A 20,320-nucleotide genomic window follows, 5' to 3' on the forward strand; every position below is an offset into this window, starting at 1 on the left:
GTGTTTCAAACTTTGTGAAATAATAAAAAAAGAAACATGAACGACTATACAACCGAAAATAAAGTTTGTTATACTTCATGAAACAATGCAGAAAACAAAATTACCGACATCACTTTGGGATTTGTTTTTTTCTAACATCGTATGTATTGTATTTAGGCATGTCGTAGTTAAGGCTTAAATAAACAAATATAAGTGAGATTTCACTTAATAAGAAAATAGGTGATTTCGTTTTATATTTAAAGCAGTCTTGACTATTGCAAACAGATTTTATTAAACAATAGTTATTTATTTTTGCTTTAAATCTTAATATGGATTGTTTTTAAAGAGATGTCGGATGAATATTGAATTGTCTTTGAATCTAATACAGCGTCATATTTGATGTTATGCATTTTCAACATTATGATAGTTCTGCCGTTTACCAAGTGTTTTTCATAGTTATGTATAAATATACCTAAAATTATAAAGCTGATTTATATCGTGTTATGAATTGTGCGAAAGAGTCAACAAATTCAGTGATTTTGAAATTAATATTTTGGCGCGTATGCTGGGCGAAACCCCAATGATGGCACCACTGCGACTGTCTATGCGTCAGAACAAATAAATTCCCCGCCTCCGCAGGCAGGGCTTGATCGTATCGAATGACGTGATAAGCCCCTGAAAAGAGCAGAACTAAAATAACCTAACAAGTTGATGGACAGGAACAGCTAACATTGAGCCAATGATCATGAAAGATTCTTTCCATTCTACTCTTGAAGTGTATAACCACGAGTAACGTCAAATTCGTTCGCGAATTTTTGGTGAACGTTCGGCGCCACGTACCTGCTTAGCAATACGTTGAACAACTTTTAGCAACAGATAAGATAGTCAGGCAGTGTTTCTGTGGTTATCTTTATTTTTTAACATTAAGCTTGTCACCTCTGATCAGTCAGCCTTCACAGTTTTGTTTTCGTTTGTTTTTATCAAGTTATGACGCTCTTTTATCTTCGTCGGCTACCTAAAATATATTTTCTAAAATTAAAGTTTAAAGATATCTTCTAATGATATCGTTATTGTGACTTCTAAGCCTCTACCTCTATAGCTCTCTCTCTTATAATTTCAGACTGCAATGTCAATTTGATTAATCAGCCAAAATAGTGTCAAGTTCAAAAGGACTAATAACAGTTAAAGGTTTCAGAAACACTTTAAACTGTGGTAAAACAGCTGGTGACAGTTTTCAAAGGTCAGTTCTTGATACTGTCTAAAAACACAGCCACGTCAATACTGCATAAGGTGACATAGGGATAGAGCTTAAGGATTACAGTTACAACCAGAAAGTAAAATAACCAACTGGTATCATCCTTTAAAGGTTGTGACAACATCATCAACTCACGACGGCAGTTTGTGATAATATCTAAAAGTTATGGCAGAACAGTCAACTTACGATGGAAGATGGTGATAATATATGAAAGTTGCAGCCACTTGGCGATAATCCGTATACGTTATTATAGCAACACTATCAACTCACAACAACGAGATGGTTAAAATATCTAAAGGTTATAGCAATCCTGTGAACTTGGCAAGTCTAAATAGCCAGTAGGTGTTAACATTTAAAATTTCTAGTAACACTACGATTAGTTGATGATAATATAGACTGTAGCAAACTCTGTTAATTCACAGGATGAGTTGGTGAGAGTGTTGTATTAGCACTATAAACTTAGGTTGAACAGCTGGTACTATTTTCTAGCAGTTGTAGTAACATTGTCAGCCCATGATGATAATTTCTAAATGACCAACTTGTGAAGATCTGTTAGCAGTATGGTGTAAGTAACCTGAAACTGACATAATACTGTTTAATTACGACATTCCTCTTGAAAGTGAACACTGCAGATGTGTGTAACAGTTTCGCTTTTTGTCTGCTCTTAATTCTAAATATTACCAACTTAGCAAGTGTGAAAGTTCTAAGAATAATTTGTAAATTAATTTATAAATTGAATAGAAAATGGAAAATAGAATTAAATCAACACAAACATCAATTACTTCGTTTTCAATTTCAAATATTTTAACAAAAACTAGGCCGAAACATATTCGTTCAGAAACAAAGACGACGTCAGTATCATCCATGATTGTCAATAATTTGTACCCTAATGTGTCGACCAAAACTCCTTCACATCCCACATTTCTCAACAAACTTGCAAACTACCAAGAAGCTGCCACGAATTGCCTTACACATCTTAAAGATTCTAAGATTCCTACTGAAAGGGGCACAACAAATACTAATATTTCTACCGGAGAAAACACCATTCTTCTAAACTTCCCAGGTCCAAGTTTGCTCGAAACAGAAATGTCTTGTTTCAGTACAGCAGATCTTCATTATAACATTTCAGATGACATTCCTGACTTAAAGAAAATCATGAAAAATCATCAGAAAGATTCCATTGACTCAGAAGAGTCCATGATAAATAATGAACGTAAAGAAATGTTTATGAAGTGTCCTGAAACAGTTTTAAATATTTCAAAGGAGAAATTGGGTGAGTATTTATTGCATAAACTACCTTAATACAGAAATGAAATGTCGAATTAATTAATCTTTGATAAAATATAAATCAAAATTGTATATCAATTGTTAAATACAAAATATTTTATCCAAATTCTTTTACATTAATACCTTTACAAACTGTGGACAATTTCATAAGTTAATTAAAAGTAACGACTTTAAAATATATTCTAAAATGAAATGTATTTTGTTGATGTGTTGGGTAAAGTTGTTTTTTTATAAAACACACTCCATAATGCATAACACTTTTACTATTCCTGCGTATTCAATGTTATATAGTTGTGTAAAGCAATTAATAAAGCTATATTGGACATATATGTATATTTTGGCATCAAAGTTCTCCACAAATGCTTTTCTAGTCAATTTTAAATGCAAAAGCTTTTAAACGAATAAATATAAATATATGTGGTAATGCATATATCTAATGTATTGGCTTAAAATCTTCAAATTCAATGCCATCTCGTTAATTTAGGCTGAAGTGAAGAATCAAGGTCTCGTAAACAGAGAGTACAAACGTTATGAAAACTTAAATCTGTTGTTTTCGTGTAACTCCTTAAAGACATTTAAGCAAGGATTTCATTGAATAGCTGAATTACGTGATAGCAAAGGAATTTTTTAATAAGTGGAAACTTTCTGTCGTGAAAAACCATATAACAACACTGTCGCCTCAGTCACTAGGCTTGTATGCCGGAGAATGTTTACCGGACCGTTGTTGGAATCTGGCAATATTAGTGACACGTATTTGTTCCAGTATCAGTCCGCTTCATGTTGCCTCTTATAGGGGCAAGTCTGTAGATTTATAACATTGTAATTGTTTCAGTTCCCATGGTGAGAAGAACACAGATAATATATTCAGTAGCTTTTTGCTTAGCAGCAAATAAACAAAATTTTGTATGTTCATGAGATACTAGTGAGACCCATACTAAAGTTTCGCTAAGGTCACGTAGTACGTTTGATGTAAACCGTGTGTTTCTCAAGCGTAATGCGCTGGAGTTTTGGTTGGCACAAAATCTCTTCGGTTTAAACCTCACATGCTTATTAGAGAGATTATCGAAAACGCCAAAAGTGCGCTGAAGTCGACAAAGGTCACGTGAAAGTACTATAAAATTTGCTGGAAAGACATATATTTGTATATGTTTTTGTGTCCTCCGTATAATTTATAGACATTATTTGCATGTACTTATAAAACTTGTGATATATAAGTTAAACCTGCAGAAGGTCAAATTTAGCTTATCACGACGGTAAGCTATTCATGTGGATTAATACTACAGATGTAAATTTAAAGTAAACTATAACCAAACACAAAAGCAAATATTTTTCTAAGCCCGTAAAAGCTACATCTGAAACATTTTAATGTTACTTAATGCATTAGTTTTTTTAATATTTTACTATTTTATAAGATTGTAAAACTCGTATAACATTCTGCTTATAAGAACTATAAATTTGTTTGTTTGTTTGTTTTGAATTTCGCGCAATGCTCTCGAGGGCTGCGCTAGCCGTTCCTAATTTAGTAGTGTAAGACTAGAAGGAAGGCAGCTAGTCATCACCACCCACCGCCAACTCTTGGGCTACTCTTTTACCAACGAATAGTGGGATTGACCGTCACATTATAACACCACCACGGCTGAAAGGGCAGGCATGTTGGTGCGACGGGATTTGAACCTGCGACGCTCGGATTACGAGTCGAACGCCTTAACACGCTTGGCCATGCCGGGCCTAAGAACGATAAAACCTTCAATCTTCCCAATTCTAAGGATATTTAATATATTGTGTTTGATTTTTTCGATGTTGCATTAGATTTTATGCTCTTATAGAAATGCTATATATTAAGTGAATACATTAAACTTAAACACCTGAACATATTCATTCCAGTTACAAGTTTTCTATGGTAGAATTGACAAAATTCATCCCTTTATAGCACTAATGGTATTTAATTAATATATGGTTTTAGTTTTTAACATAATGTGTTCAGTTATATCCAATGTGATGGATTTTTCAAACATAGGATGTTTAGTAGAGCAACACCAAGTGTTCATGTATAGCAGTCAATGGCGTTAACTTCAACACTAATATGACGCTAATTTTAACATCTGTAATGTTATTTAGAGGTACTATCATATCCGTAACCAATACTATCTTTTCAATATATTTCTAAAAACTAACATAAGGATGTAGTACGTCAGATTTTATAGACATTAATTCGGGTATTATGAATCACACAATATTTATTTAAGATACCACACAAATTTCTAAACCATTGTATTTTTCGCACGATAAGTTCTAAATAAACTAGTAAGACTTTTTGGCTGTTTTGTGTAATTTTGTATATAATCAGTTTGATCTTTAAAGAGAAGAGATGGAGAAATGTAAAAAGAGCTTTTAACCAATGAGAAAATAAATAGTATTTTTCTATTTTAGAAATGTAGTATCCACACCATCTATACATCTAACAGACTGTAGAACTGTTCTGGGAAAGAGTACAGACGGGTGAAAAACACAAACGATACTCGATCAGTAATAAGTGATAAATACATGTACTCAGCTGTAAACACTTGTTCTTCTTTGAAATAATGGTAAAACATATTCGCGGAAAGGTATTAATAGTTTATACAATGTAATGCAATATATCCCTTAAGAAGTACGTAGATAAGTATACATTTTCGTTTCCATATATACTCCATAAGAAGTATTGCATGATAAAATTAATTGATACAGGAGTAGTTTTATAAGTAAATAACATCATAATTATTGACATTAGACACTTTTCATGTGTAGAAGTAATAAATAATAAATATGATAATATAAAACTTACAATGGAATCAACTTCGGTATCAAAACACCTTTCTATTGCAGGATCGACCAATGAAGACGATGTGCAAACTCACACACAGCCTGAGGATCGCCAACCAGAGCATCCCAAGCCTCGTAAGAAACGTTCACGAGCCGCCTTCTCCCACGCCCAAGTTTTCGAGCTGGAAAGAAGATTCAACCTTCAGCGTTACTTGTCAGGCCCTGAGCGAGCGGATTTAGCCCAGGTTTGTTGATGACAAGTGAACATTTTAAACATCAGATATTAGAAACCTGTAGATGTTACAAGCGCTTAAAAATTATGCTTTCACTAATCTACATCAACAAGTTTCTGAAATAAAATTACGTTAAAAAATACAATTTATAATGATGATATTACAAATAATAATTTACATACAAAATATTTATAAACTTACAAACACTATTGAATCTTCTATCTGGTCTGGAACTCAATGTTTTATCGATGGTCCATGATGAGCTAATGAATTTCTAGTTGACATCAGTACGGTTCCCTTAACGACTAGCTAGCTAGTTGCTTCATTAAGTACATGTAGGTTTTTCACCGACGAAAATATCTAATGTCCTTGTAAATATATCAACGTTCCAAGTTAATCCTCTGAAGTTAAAAAGGTTATAATGCTAGACATCTATAAACGTTCCTGATCAAATATATGTATTTTTGCAAATTGATAAGCATTTCTCACAGTTATAGCTACCGAGGTTAATAGTATACTAATTACAACAAACCATCAATATAAAACTGTCTCTTGAAGCGTCCATTTATAAACTTTAAGGCGAGGTTCTCAAATGTGCATTTGACAATAACACTGGCAACCACTAGTATTTAACAAACACACACAGTACGTTGTTGATTCTTAAGCTCGAGAATCTTCTAGAAATTTAGTAAAGAGGCAAAAATTTTGCAAAAATCATTTAATAATATAAGTTACATTAAATTTTCAATATGTATTAAACTGAAACAAACATATACATAAAAACAAATATATACATAACAATAAATCCATTACACTGGTAATTTTTATTACATTGTGTGATTATAATTTTTGTTTATGTATTTAACTTGCATGGCATGGTTTTTGTAGTTTAGTTAAAACACTTATTAAAATCAGTAATTTATTTATTTCTTTAATTAATATTTTGTATAGTATATTTCTACATTTGTTCACCCTGAGAAGGATATTTATTTAAGCCTCTAAATAATTTATAGTCTATAATCATTTGAATCTCGTGTTTAGTTTCATAAGTTAATCTATATAATTGTTCTACTAAAGTTTAGGTTTAAAGGGTCTACATAAGTAGTTATGTTTAATTATTACTATTGAAGAAATTGAAATTGATATTCTTACCATTCTGCAGATAGCTTCACAAATATTTAGGCTTATGCTTAACAGATCCGTATTAAAACTAAAGCATTTCACTGTTATCTGAGATTCACATTTAAAATATACTGTGGAAAGATCACACATACAAACTCCAAACAGTGGTCTCTTCACCCTATAGCTTATTTATTTTGATGCATCACAGCTGAAGGCATGTTGACAAAGATGGCCTCTTATGTGTTAAATGTTTCTTGGCTTAAAGCTAAAATCTCAATCAATGTATCTAAGCTTTCAAACTTCAAGACTATTGTCAAGCTAAAGTTCATAACTGATGGCATATTGATCTTTTACTAAGAGAATTGGGTTCAAAGGATTTAAAGCTCAATATAGCAGAAACCCATGAGAAGTCAGGTGTTTGTATGTATGATCTTTTCATGGTATATTTTAATGTCAATCTAAGGTAAAAGCAAAAATGTTTTTCGTTTTAACAGAGATTTATCAGCATGCGCATAAAGGTTTATGCAATTACCTAATGAGATGAAAAGAAAAACCATAAATACTCATTTTTACCATCGCAGTGGTTAAACATAACTATTTAGGTAGATTCATTAAAGCTAATCTTTAGTAGCCCAGTTATATAGATTAACTTACGAAACTAAACATGAAATGTAAATGATTTTATATTATAAATTACTTAGACGTTTAATTAAATGCTCTTTTTAATGTGAATAGAGGTAAAAGTATATTATACAACATATTAATTAAAGAAACGAAAACTATAAAACAAATGAGCAAGCAATATTGATAAAATTTTCACATATAAAAAAGTTAGAAAGTGCTTTTGTTTGTTCTTTTGAATTTCGCACAAAGCTACTCGATGGCTAGCCGTCCCTAATTTAGCAGTCTAAGACTAGAGGGAAGGCAGCTAGTCATCGCCAACTCTTGGGCTACTCTTTTACCAACGAATAGCGGGATTGACCGTCACATTATAACGCCCCCACGGCTGAAAGGGAAGCATGTTTGGCGCTATGGGGATGCGAACCCACGACCCTCAGATTACGAGTCGCATGCCTTAACACGATTGGCCATGCCGGGCCGTTAGAGCATGTCATCTAATCTTAATATTAAAACAAAAATCATAATCACATACTACATTATTTTAAATGTGTACTGAATTAATACGTACATCATAAAAATCACAACTGGCTTTAAATGGTGGTTTTACTTGAAACGCATTCAAAACTTTTGTAATACATGCAAATTGATTATTAAATGAAAATATAATTATTTCTATCATGTTTTCATTTTACTGTTAGTTTCATTTATAAAGTATTAAATAGTTTTAGGATATATTAATAAGCATATGAGTGAAAACTACAATGTGTGTGACTTAATCATATGTTCAGATATAAACTAATAGTTTGCTAGTGACGTTATATACAAACACTGACACTAGAACGTCATCCGTGCCTCCCCCTAAGACAGTGGCGCCTGTTACGTAACCCTAAAGTGTCGGCGTCTTTTGCATATTACATAATAGTTGTGTAACCTTATGGCAGTATACTTTGACCTCCACTAAGATGATAATCTCCCATCCAAAGCTGCACCTTTTGTTTACACAGAAGTGACTCAATAACTACTAATATACATGTGTGAAACGTTATAAAGAAAGTGAATCATGATTATAGAATTTTGACGTATGTCGGTTTCATGCAGTTAATTAAGTTTTCCTATAATTACTTACTAAATAATGCACAAAAAATATACTTGCTCAAAACGACGACGCTGCTCTAAGCATTTAGATATCATGACGAGTAATAAAATCAAATAGGGTACACGTGTGCCCCATGCTTGGTGCTGCTGATACACTAAAATAAAAGTCATTGGTCGAAATTCACAATTACCTTTGCTTGGTTGTAAAGGAAACACATTGATATACTATCACCAAAGTTTGCTCATTTGGAATCTTCTGCTACAACTCTATAATAACCCAAATATTTTACCCGCAGCACATTTCAGTTTTTGAAAATGCCAAATTTAAAGCATGTTTCTTCCACTCAGTAGGCTAACAAAGCTAAAATCAGAAATACAATCTAAAGAGAACACTCAAAAATTCATAATAAAATTGACTTAAAATATATAGGTCAAGTAACCTTTTAGTAGTTTTTGCACTAAATTCAATAAAGAAACCTACTGTCGCATGACATGGTATTTGAACATTGTATGATATTTGTTTCTACGAAAGTTTTATTCAAAAGATTCATTGTTTTTATTTTTACATAATTTACTTTTTCTTCGGAACATTTCATTAAGTGTTAGATACACAAATTAATCAGTTATTTAAACTATCAGTAAAATAACATATTCCTTATTATTTATTCACGAATTAAGCTGTAAATCTCCACGTTTAATAAAGCACGTATCAAACAGATGATGCGTTTCTAAGGAAACTCTGGCTATATCCAAGGTTATTCTCTACAAAAAGGAGCCAACAGTTTTCTGTCTGAATTTTACCAGTAACGACCAGCTTTTCTTTAGAGCAATACAGTACAATACTTACACTACCTATAGATACATATCTGGGAGCTATATGGATAAACATCTCTCACATATCAGGAATAATTCATGAAAACCCTGATTAAGTCCTTGCTTTATGCAAAATCTGAAGAATTTCTAGTCTCCAAAACCTCAGAACTACTAACTGTATTTTAGCTGCCATTGGAGCATAAAAACACATCATTCTGCACTCTCAGCTGTTCATCTAATGGACAGAGGTTATGTGCATTTATATTATGCCCGCTAGTGTATGAAGGTTATGTTTTATACTGCTGTACAAGTAGGGCCTACGTTACATCTTGATTCTGCAGTTTATTCTTCCAGTCTTCTGATTTGTCATTCCATGTTGTAATATTTGTCAATTAGTTTGTTCAACGTCACTAAAAGTACCGTGACTCACCACTATGCAATGTTTTAGATTAAGATATTTAATAAACAGACGAGCTTTCATTGCGTAGCAACACATTTTACTTTCAACACTAATGCACAACAAAATTATAATTTTGCAATGACATTACTGATAGACTGCATCATTTCTTGTTTGCTGATGACTGTGTCCTGAACATCGGAAGTGAAGCAGACATGCAGCAATATATGGGCCTATTTGACACTTTATCTGACAACTTCAACTTTACCACCAGCACAAAAAAAAAAAAATTGAAGTGAAAACTCTAGGAAAATCGTAAAAAAACCTAACAACAAATAGAAGCTAACAATAGTAAATAAATTCATCCTGTTCATACTGACGGCGCAACCGACTCTAGAATAGAAACAGTAAGCACTGCTATTGGTGGGCTATGTTAAGTTCATCAGTTTGGGATTGAAAAGGACTGACACTCAAAACCAAGCTGAAAGTCTACAGTGCGGTTGCACTTACTACTCTCTTATATGCATCTGAAACATAGATATTCTAACGGCATGCCAAAAATCTCAATAGCTTCCATCTTTGTTGTCTACACAAACTTATGAACATCAAATGGCAAAACAAGGTCTCTGACTATGAGGTTCTAAACAGGTATGACATGCTGAGGAAGACACAACTCTGCTGAGTTGGTCAAGTTGTCAGAATGCCAGACACTCGCATCCAAAAACGCATGCTATTTGGTGAACTACAGACTGGACCACCCACCACCACCACCAGAAGAAGTACTAGGAGGACACACTCATGGTTGCACTAAAGGGCTGCAACATCGATCATACTATCGGAGAAACTCTTTTCCAAAGTTGTTCAACCTGAAGGAGTGCTGTTGCACATAAATAATTGGAATGAACCATAAGAACACATCAGCCTCACTGCTGTCTTACCTTCATTGCACCAGACACCTTCAAATCAGGATCTAGCCAGTCAGTCACCCCTGAATACACAAAATCAATGGATGAGGATGAAGATGGTCCTTTTCAATCATGAAAGACAAATCAACAGTTGTACATTAATCAAAATAAAATTTAAACTAGATACGGATTGGCATGTTCAGTAACTATTTCAACCACAAGTATTTTTATTTGTTATGTAGTAGCACATTCCAAAATCAATTCTTACTCCATAAATAAAAAAAACAAAACAAAGCATTATCAGACACATAACCAAAATCTCACTAAGAATACTTATGACTAGAGTATGTGACGAAAATGTTTGAATTAGCGGAAGCTAAAAGAACAATAAATGCTATATATACATATATATTTACAACACCGAGAAAAGGACCAGTTCAAGTACAAAATATTATACATGTATTTATGTTATTGCACTAAGAAGTTTAGAAGTGTAAGACACGAGGACATGTTAAAAATACTGGACAAACTTAGTTTTGATGTTGAAGACCTCAGAATCATTGGCATTGCCGCTATAAAGATAATAAATTATATTAGCATTTTTCAAGAAATAAAAAGAGGTATCAGGCAAAGATGTGTTTTTTCTCGGATCCTTTCTCAAGATACAGTGAAATGATTCTCAGAGATATAGAAGATGAGACTAAAATCAGAGTTGGAAAACATAACATCAGTACAGTGTTAAATGCTGAAAATCAGAAAGATCTTCAAGAAATGATAAATATAATTACTGATGAAAGTACGGAAAAAGGAATGACTTTCAACAACAATAAAAGAGAATGTATGGTAATTTAAAAAAAAATAATACTTCAACATTCAGCATTACGAATGGTGAGGCAAAAACCAAACAAGTTCATCATTTCAACTGTTAAACTTTCCACTGTTTATCATTTAAGACTATTAGATGGTAGGTACATAGAAGAAGTTAAAATGATAATAATGCTTGTTACAGACTCCTTTGAAAACATGTACGCTGCATTTACAAACAATAAAATATAAAAAGTAAGAAAACATTTCTTACAATGCTACAGTGAGCCCATACGTATGTAAGATTGCAAAACCTGGTCAGTGACAAAGGAAGTTGAGAGAAAACTAGAAGTCGCTTAAATGTATTTTAAAAAGAATACTGCTAATAGCCCACACAAAACACAACACTATCAAAAACATAAGAAACAGACAAGCAGAATCCGTATACCATATGAGGAGGAAAGAAAAGGTGAATGCACTGTAACAAACAACCGAAAAGATAGAAGGAAAGAGAAGGAAAAGAAGAGATGGAATCACAAAATAGTTAGAAGCCGCGAATAACAACACAAAATTATTGAATAAAAACAACAACGTATACATGTAAACATGCACTGAAGATGAAGGTTATCTCAGGAGCCATTACCATATGAATTACATTTGTGATTATGTACTTCACGCCTTCCTACATCCGTGGCAAGAGAACTCTAATTCCATTTTCACTAGCATCTATATGCATAATGAATGGATAATTTATAGGACGAGTTAATGCGCGAGACTTATAAAGTACTTTATAATCAGAAAATGTTTTGCTACTGTTTTTAGTCAATCTAAAATACCAGCCTGGGTTAGTTAGGTAGAAGTACAATCATATTTGAGAATTTGATTTCAAAATGCTAATAAAAGAACACATAGTGTATAAAGCTCTGGACTAATTCTTTATTCATAGGCTGAGTCCATCCACCAGCTACTGAAAATGTTTGCATGATAAATAGAAACTTCATTCATGCCTATAACATGACTAATAAATTCCACAGGTGAGCGTATAAGAACCCATTTTCCCTTCTCCAGTTTCAAATCTTGTTTCGTTATTTCCTGAAATATCTTTCTCAATGCTTCATCTACGTTAAAAGGTAATATATATAGGGTAAACATCTCTTCCTCTTTCATATCCTTGTAGTGTAAATCATCAGTCACCTCGAAAATGGATAATATATGATACGCGCTGAATGTCCACAGACTTTCCACCCACCTCGAGTGTTGTGAGCAGTATAATTATAGAAGAGTGAACCTGAAAAAATTAAAGATGTTCCTTCTAAATTCTTGAAGGGTCATAGAAAGTATCTATCTCTTTCTCTTCAACATCATTGTGGAAATCATATTTTTATAGCAACAAAGTTTCGAACTTAATGTTAAATCACAAATATACGTGAATATTGAAATGCATGTTAAACTTGAACTCCATGATGACAAATTCTTGTCATGATACAAAACTTCTTAATAATTTAGTATCAGATAGAACTTGAACCAGCCGGTAAGTTCTACAATAACAGGATACTTATAAAGTTTTACAAATAAAGCATGGACATTTTTTACCTGGTTTGAATATAAATACAAATGCTATTCACACAAGTGAACTAATTAATGCGGGTATTTATACACAAGTCTTTACTCGGATATTTGCCATTATTTATGTTTAACACAAAAATAAGAAACAAATTTCAAGATATTTACACAATAAAAAAACATTTTGCCAATTTTGAAAGATTCAACTTTTTTTTAACATAATACTGTAAACCATAGTGTCTGCAAACTCTTCTAGAATGCTAAGCTATTCATGTTTTTATATAAGTTTTATTAACAAACTGGGTGACTATCTTATCACAAACTTGTTAAGAGTAACCTACCGATTTTCTAACAACCGCTCAAATATTAGAACAGACATTTCTGTCTAGCCGTGTCAAATCCGAAAGTGCAAGATTAGTGCAGGTTAAGGCTGTCTGGACATCTAAATGTTGACAGTAAACGTGTTTCTAAACATGTTTTCCTATACAGAAAATACATTAATTTAAATGATAATTCTTTGTAGCTTTGAGTAATAACAAGGTTTAACACTTATTTTAAGAATACTTAAAGCAAAAGAAAACTCAGCAACCATCTAGTTGTTGAAGATTTTTTCGTCGGTCTGCAAAATTTGCTAAACGAAATTTTAAATTTACTATTTTGTGAAAATCAGATTTCATTATCTGATGAATTTCATGAAGTGATATTGTTTTCACGATTTGTTAAATAAGAGTTTAGGTTTTTACTTTGAACGTTTGTTTGCTCGTTTTTAGAGCAAAACCACATTAGGCTATCTACTGTGTCAACCACAGGAATCTAACCTTGTATTTTTAAGATTTTAAAATGCTTCAGTTTTTAAATTGTTTTACTGAAATTCCTGCAAACTGAAAATATATAAAACCTAAAAAAATGTATTAAAAACTATGAATATAGTTATGAATATAAATATAGGCTATTTAACGAAAGTAAACTAAGGCGTGCGACTTGTAATCTGAGGGTCGCAGGTTCGCATCCCCGTCGCGCCAAACATGCTCGCCCTTTCAGCCATGGGGGCGTTATAATGTGACGATCAATCCCACTATTCGTTGGTAAAAGAGTAGCCCAAGAGTTGGCGGTGGGTGGTGGTGATGACTAGCTGCCTTCCCTCTAGTCTTACACTGCTAAATTAGGGACCCTCGAGTCGCTTTGTGCGAAATTCCCAAACAAACAAAGCATTTCTTGTTATGCTACTTATTGTAATTGACAGTGAGTAAAGTCAGTTTAAATTTTCGATATTGTTTATGTCCAGATAACTTTCAGCTGGTTCCACAATATACAATAGTACATGTATTTGAGATATTTTGAAGTTTCTTTTGAAACATTTCTAACACATCAAATAATTATGAGTGTGTTCATTTAATGAGGCCGATCGGCCTGTTATCCATTGAACGCAGTTGAACAATTTGTTTTACGAGGTGTAAAACGTTTTATTAACGTTTTATTTCACATTCATAAAGGCACTGAAACTAACCGAAACCCAAGTGAAGATATGGTTCCAAAACAGGCGCTACAAGACAAAACGACGGCAAATGCAGGATTTATCAACTCCAATAGCGACAGGAAAGAAGGTTGCCGTGAAAGTCGTGATGAAGGACGACAAAGTGGTTTATAGACCGGAAGATCTTGTGCGCCCTCCGCTGTTGTACCCGTCTTTCCCCATTCCAGGCTTTAATTTTGCGTACCTCTATTGTCCGTGGCTGAGGGGATACAATCAGTAAACAATATCTTGGATTGGAAGTGAAAGTAAAGTAAAAAATAACATGAAGTAACTTTTTTCCTACTTATCATAATATCTCCTGATATCACTATTTACCAAAAATAAAATAACCAGAACATGTACTTAAATAAGTCCAACGATTCAAACTATAGATGATGTAGTACATAAGCTTGTTTGATCATAATAATTTTGTCTATTCTTTTCATAATATGGAAAACGAATGAGAAATGGCATGTTATATAACATCGAAGCTAGCGAAGCAAAACCTTATCCAAAGTAAAAGAACTGAGACAGAACTTCACAATACAATACTTACAACACTTATTAAATGGCTGTTATATAAGGAAATGTAACCCAATCGATCCAAATACATCTAGGTAATATTAAGCAATAGACGGTAATGGTTTAAAAAGTGGCAATTAGATGTATTATTTTTTCTTCTTACTTAAAAGCTGCTAGTTTTAATGATCAAAACTATTTCTGTGTTCAGTGTGAAATTCCACTCGAAAACGGTAATAGAAAAAATATGTATATTTCCAGTTTCAGAGCAGACACCAATACCGAACACGAAATTTCTTAGAAATCAATATGTCGTATGATTGTATGTTGATATCTGGATTTGCTGCCAAAAGATCGTGTGTAAATAATCGTGAAACTCATGAAAGATGTGATTTTATATTTATCAAAACACTTAATAAGTTTAAACGATTGCATAAGTAACATTCTATAATACGTTTTAGTCAAATCTAGTTAAATGAATTGTTTTATTTTTAGTTTAGTTTCTTATTATAAGAAACAAAAAATAGGAAAGCGCAATAATTTTGTTTTCGATATACTGTTAGGCTGCTTTTAACTGACATTTTTAAGACGTTCATGGGTAACCTTGTATTATAATTTATTTATTGAGATATCATTTAACATTCAAATATAATAATACACATATACACACAAATTCACACGTTTTTATACATATATTACGTAATGATTCTGTTTGTACAACAGTTTTTAGTGATCGTTTATTAGTGTCTTTTTTTTGTTTGTTTGTTTATTGTTAAGCGCAAAGCTACCCAATGGGTTACCTGTGTTTTCTTGCAAGCATCAATACCTGATTTTTAGAATTATAAACCTTCAGAATTTCTGCTGAAGTAGCGGAGTGGGAACAAAGAGTGCACCAAGAGAACTATTAGTCAGCCTATTAGTGTAAACATTTTGAGTTGTAAGAATGTTAGTGTCCGTATATAATTACTTTCTATAGACACTTCAGAAACTGCGAAAGAGACTTAACAGTGTGATAATTGAACTAAAAACAACAACGAACAAAACAAATACGTTTATATGTTATAAAATTTACTTTTTGCTCGGATTTGTTTCACTATTAGTGATTACGCAGCAACCTTGAGAGTTTATCACGCTAAATCGGGATTTAATATACATCGCGAATACAATGCAGATAAACCCATTGTATAGCTTAGCACCTAAGATGGAAGAATATCATTGTTTAGGAAATGTGTTTCAGAATATTACGGAATTCAGATCTTTTGTACAACAAATATCAGATTGAAAGTTTGAAATGGTTGCATCGTTATAATCTTCGCAAGAAAAGCGTTTTTTTGATGACCTTTAAATCAACTTCAGAGTGTTCCTAGAATGAAAATTAGAAGAAATTTCTTATCATATATTACAACTGTAAAGAAAAATATATATATATATATTAAGATAAATTAATATAGTATGCGATGGGTTAATGTTTGTTATTTAGTAATGAACATACTGGAGAAGTGACCTACATACGTTAGTTTTTTTGTTTTTCTAATTTCAAAGACATAGATTTATGAAACACATAAAAGGGTTACTACACAAATTATTAGCTAAGACTATCGTAATTATGTATTTATTAAATAAATTATTATACAACACAAATTGTGCATACAAAAGGGAGATGTTACATGTTTTGTACTAAAAGATATAAATAAATAACTTCAGAATAAGTAAAATACACGCTTTAATGAAAAATCGGACTTCAATGAAGTTGATCAATAGCGTAGATTTGTCAGTTACACAATAAATATGTTCACCTAGACAACTGTGTTTGTTGTTTTTCTATAAAAGGTGTATTGTGCGTCGGTCAAAATAATTTAACATTGTTACTTTAATAATTACAACATACCTAAAAGATGAATTTGGTTTCAAAGTTTGTAGAATATAAATAAAGAAACCTACAAATTTAATTATAGAACATTTGCAGTTATTGAGTTACTTAATAATAATAAAATGTGTCATATTACAGTCTTTATTTACTATTAAATGATGTATTTTAAGTGCATCACTATTATACTTACTAGTTTGTGATGGTTTTGCTTCACCTTGCTACACGGAAAGTATGACACAATCTTCGTCTGAGTCCTTCAGCTGCTTCAGTTAAAGCTTCTGATTACACTCAAATGTAGAAGTGTGTCTTCTTTCATTATTTGTTTTCACTGTTAATACAATGTCTTGGATCATTGCATAGTGTCTATGAATCCATCATTGAATAAAAAGCCATAATTAATTTATTAATTGAACTATAATTCATCAATGGTTCTATAGTGGGTTGAATAACAAAGATGTACTGTTTCAGACTCACTTTGCAGATTTTTGAACCTCATAAGCCATTTAATTGAAGTATAGTTCACGTGACTGGTGAACTATCTATTATACAGGCTGAGTCAGTAGTGTTTAACAAATATAACTGCAAACAATACTGTTCTAATCACACAATATTGTTGCTTAGCAGTTGTTAGTTTATGGCTTGTACATTCAGTCACACATTCCATGTATACCATCATGTACCTCTGATAATCTATTCAAATTTCCACTGTCATTATTGTCTGAATCCAGCATGAATGGACAGTCCTGAAAAGGATAATCCAGCACCAGTCCTTTGACAAAATTATTTTTAAATATCTGGAATGCACGATTACATTCTTGTATACACACAAAGCACCTATAAGCACATAGAGGTTCAGCTTTCTTGAGGAAAATGCTCACAGACTGAATAATATAACTTGGAACCTACAACTAGCTCTCCAGGTTTATTGTTTTATTTGAAAATGGAGGCAGTCTATGATCACTGTGATCTGGGAGTCAGTGGAGACTCTGATTCTGCTACTATGTGAATGAACGCACTTTCCCGGTTTCAACTTCAAACTGGCATTCTTTATAAGCACTGAATGTAATTTTCAGATTCCTACCAGTGACATGAAGCAAACAGTTAAAGAACACTAGAGTCGTTCACAGAAATAAGATACCTTTCCCATTACAGTCCTATTTGTAAAAGATTTATCCTCCTCTTGAAAAAGTCGGATACATTACACAGATTTAATGACATGAACTCAAATTCATCTAGTCCTTTCACAGCCCTGTAAATATCTATGGTCATCCCTGAACTTCATTCTCCACGACATATTTGGCATCCGTTCATAAATCGCAGCAAAAAAGTATTAATGGACGTTACACAATTAAGATTCAAACACACTGTTTCCCTTCTTTCCGAAAATAAATACTGTCGATTACTTATTCCATATTTTAGCATCTGCTCAGTTTTAAGATTGGAAAAATTCCTAGTGCACCAAAGAAGCCTGGACAGCAGTCATTTTATCGAACATGCATCAGTTGTACGTATATAATGACATGTAATTGATTTTCAACCCAATTAGCTCTCTCATCCCATTAAAACATTGCCAAATACTGTCACTAGTTCTATAAGTTTTGGCTTTGTGTCAAACTCAATTTGTTAGTGTAATCTTTACGTAGGTATTTCATTTACACTGGAAGCTATACCTTCATTTTTTAGATAAAGTGCAGTGACTGCATCACTAGCTACTCAGCCTTTTCTGCTTCATTTAGCTTTCCAGTGAACATTCCAGCAGGGAGTTAAATAACTGAATGTCTGTAGCTACAGGCATAGCATTATGCCAATAAATAACTGTTTTAGCAAGTGCAAACTGCTTTCCATAGAGAAAAGTACACTTCGTATTTTGGATCTATTACTATATATAACATTACAAGCTCATGCTTGGTATTGCAATTCACCTATTTTACCTGTGAAATAGGTTGATACTTTTCTCAGCAGGTCCACCTCTAAGATATTAGTGTCCACATTCGTGTCTATTACCATTGTTTGGTGAATGATTTAGTCAAAATGAAGTAAAAGATGAGCTTTTCCATTTCCACCTGTAATATTACAATATGTTAGAATACTGCTAACTGTGTAAAGTGGTGGCTTCTCTCAGTATCCACTTAAAACTTTCTTTTTCGTCCATTTATTAAAACTTCACCTTTTACAAAAACATTCCCAGTAAACACAGTATTATTGTAAATTTTATGACTAAATATCGAATGAGCTGGTCACGGTTATTTGTGTCAGGCCTTCACGGAGAATTTCGTTAGTGATTCTCTGGCACTGGGTCTCAGTCATTATTTTTCTATTACTGACTTGGTATTACACTTGCTAGTCTATTTCAGATATGTATGATTTTACTGGTCTCAGTCATTATTTTTCTATTACTGACTTGGTATTCATTTACTATTATGTAATTTTTCCCTTTTAAGATTTTACTTGATTCAAAAACAATTTTTGTATAATTTACAACATAAGTAAAAATAACATACTGATTAAGCCATCTTAAATAAGATGTACATTTAAAGTCGAAGAATTTCTATTTATAACAAAATTGTCTGTAAAGTAGTAAAAATAGGATGTTATATAATATGTCACGAAAAGCAACTAGTTCGTTATTAATACATATTGAAGCTTACCGTATATTAACTGACAATTTGAGGGTTAATCACATTGATTGGTTAATTTTGACATCTTAAACAAGACATAACTTTAAAGCTGAAACGATTCCTTTTTTATTTTCAAAACAAAGTCGTTTGCAGAGTAGAAAAATAAGTAGTCGTAGGCATGTTAGTTTACATTTTAAAAATTAAATCAAAACTCTGTTCTGGTTGCGTCACCACCTGGGTATCCTTGTTGTGTCATTATATGTAACAGGTTTAATAATAAGTAAAATAATATATAAATTAACTTCCCAAATAATTTTTATTGTCTTAGTTCTAGTGGTACAGGAAAACATATTTTTACCCAAATGTTAATAATTTCTAAACATTTTCCCACTTATCGGATTTTGCTTTCTTTCTACTGAAATTGCAAGGATTCATGTACTTTATATTGGAAAATTTTAATGTATTAATGAGACTAATATTGCCTAATAATGATAAACAATATTTTCCAGAGACTTAATTGGATAGGAAATGAAACAAAATTGACCGTGGGTATGACTAAAGCATATGATAAACTAAAAATTTTTACTTTAAACCAGTCTTATTGCACTGTTTATTAAAAGTGTTGAATAACTTTTAAATTTTTATAAAACTTTTGAATAATCTCTTCAGTTTTGTAAATGTTAAAACATGGGCTGAAGTTATTTGTATTTCATAAAACAGCATATGGTCTGCAAAGATGGAAGCCACATTTAAAGCAGTTACTCGTTTCCTCATGCTTCTGGAATCTTTGGCATCGATGGTTTGGTTGTTGTAAATATGCCAAGAAAGCGCTGTTTTCATATTTTGAATTAAGGCATTTATAACATGACACACTGCAACATTTATTAGTTCCACTAATAAATGAAAACTTTTTTGAGCTATGCG

The 20,320-nt window shown here is 32.4% G+C and overlaps 1 protein-coding gene across 1 annotated transcript; it reads left to right on the forward strand.

Moving 5' to 3' along the window:
• Nucleotides 1–757: 757 nt before the first annotated feature.
• LOC143239675 (uncharacterized) lies at nt 758–15,484 on the forward strand. The gene is made up of 3 exons (XM_076481031.1): nt 758–2,507; nt 5,387–5,568; nt 14,370–15,484. Exons 1-3 carry the CDS (start codon nt 1,979–1,981, stop codon nt 14,628–14,630), a joined length of 972 nt encoding a protein of 323 aa, XP_076337146.1. The 5' UTR covers nt 758–1,978; the 3' UTR covers nt 14,631–15,484.
• The last annotated feature ends 4,836 nt before the right edge of the window (nt 15,485–20,320 follow it).

Source organism: Tachypleus tridentatus, chromosome 13, assembly GCF_004210375.1.
Source record: "Tachypleus tridentatus isolate NWPU-2018 chromosome 13, ASM421037v1, whole genome shotgun sequence".
Lineage (NCBI taxonomy): Eukaryota > Metazoa > Arthropoda > Merostomata > Xiphosura > Limulidae > Tachypleus > Tachypleus tridentatus.

What these genes read in the sequence shown, in the direction of transcription:
- LOC143239675 (XM_076481031.1), top strand. Translation starts at nt 1,979, where the DNA reads ATGGAAAATAGAATTAAATCAACACAAACATCAATTACTTCGTTTTCA. An exon ending in TATTTCAAAGGAGAAATTGG is followed by an intron (nt 2,508 to 5,386) that starts GTGAGTATTTAT and finishes TTTCTATTGCAG; the next exon opens with GATCGACCAATGAAGACGAT. An exon ending in AGCGAGCGGATTTAGCCCAG is followed by an intron (nt 5,569 to 14,369) that starts GTTTGTTGATGA and finishes ACATTCATAAAG; the next exon opens with GCACTGAAACTAACCGAAAC.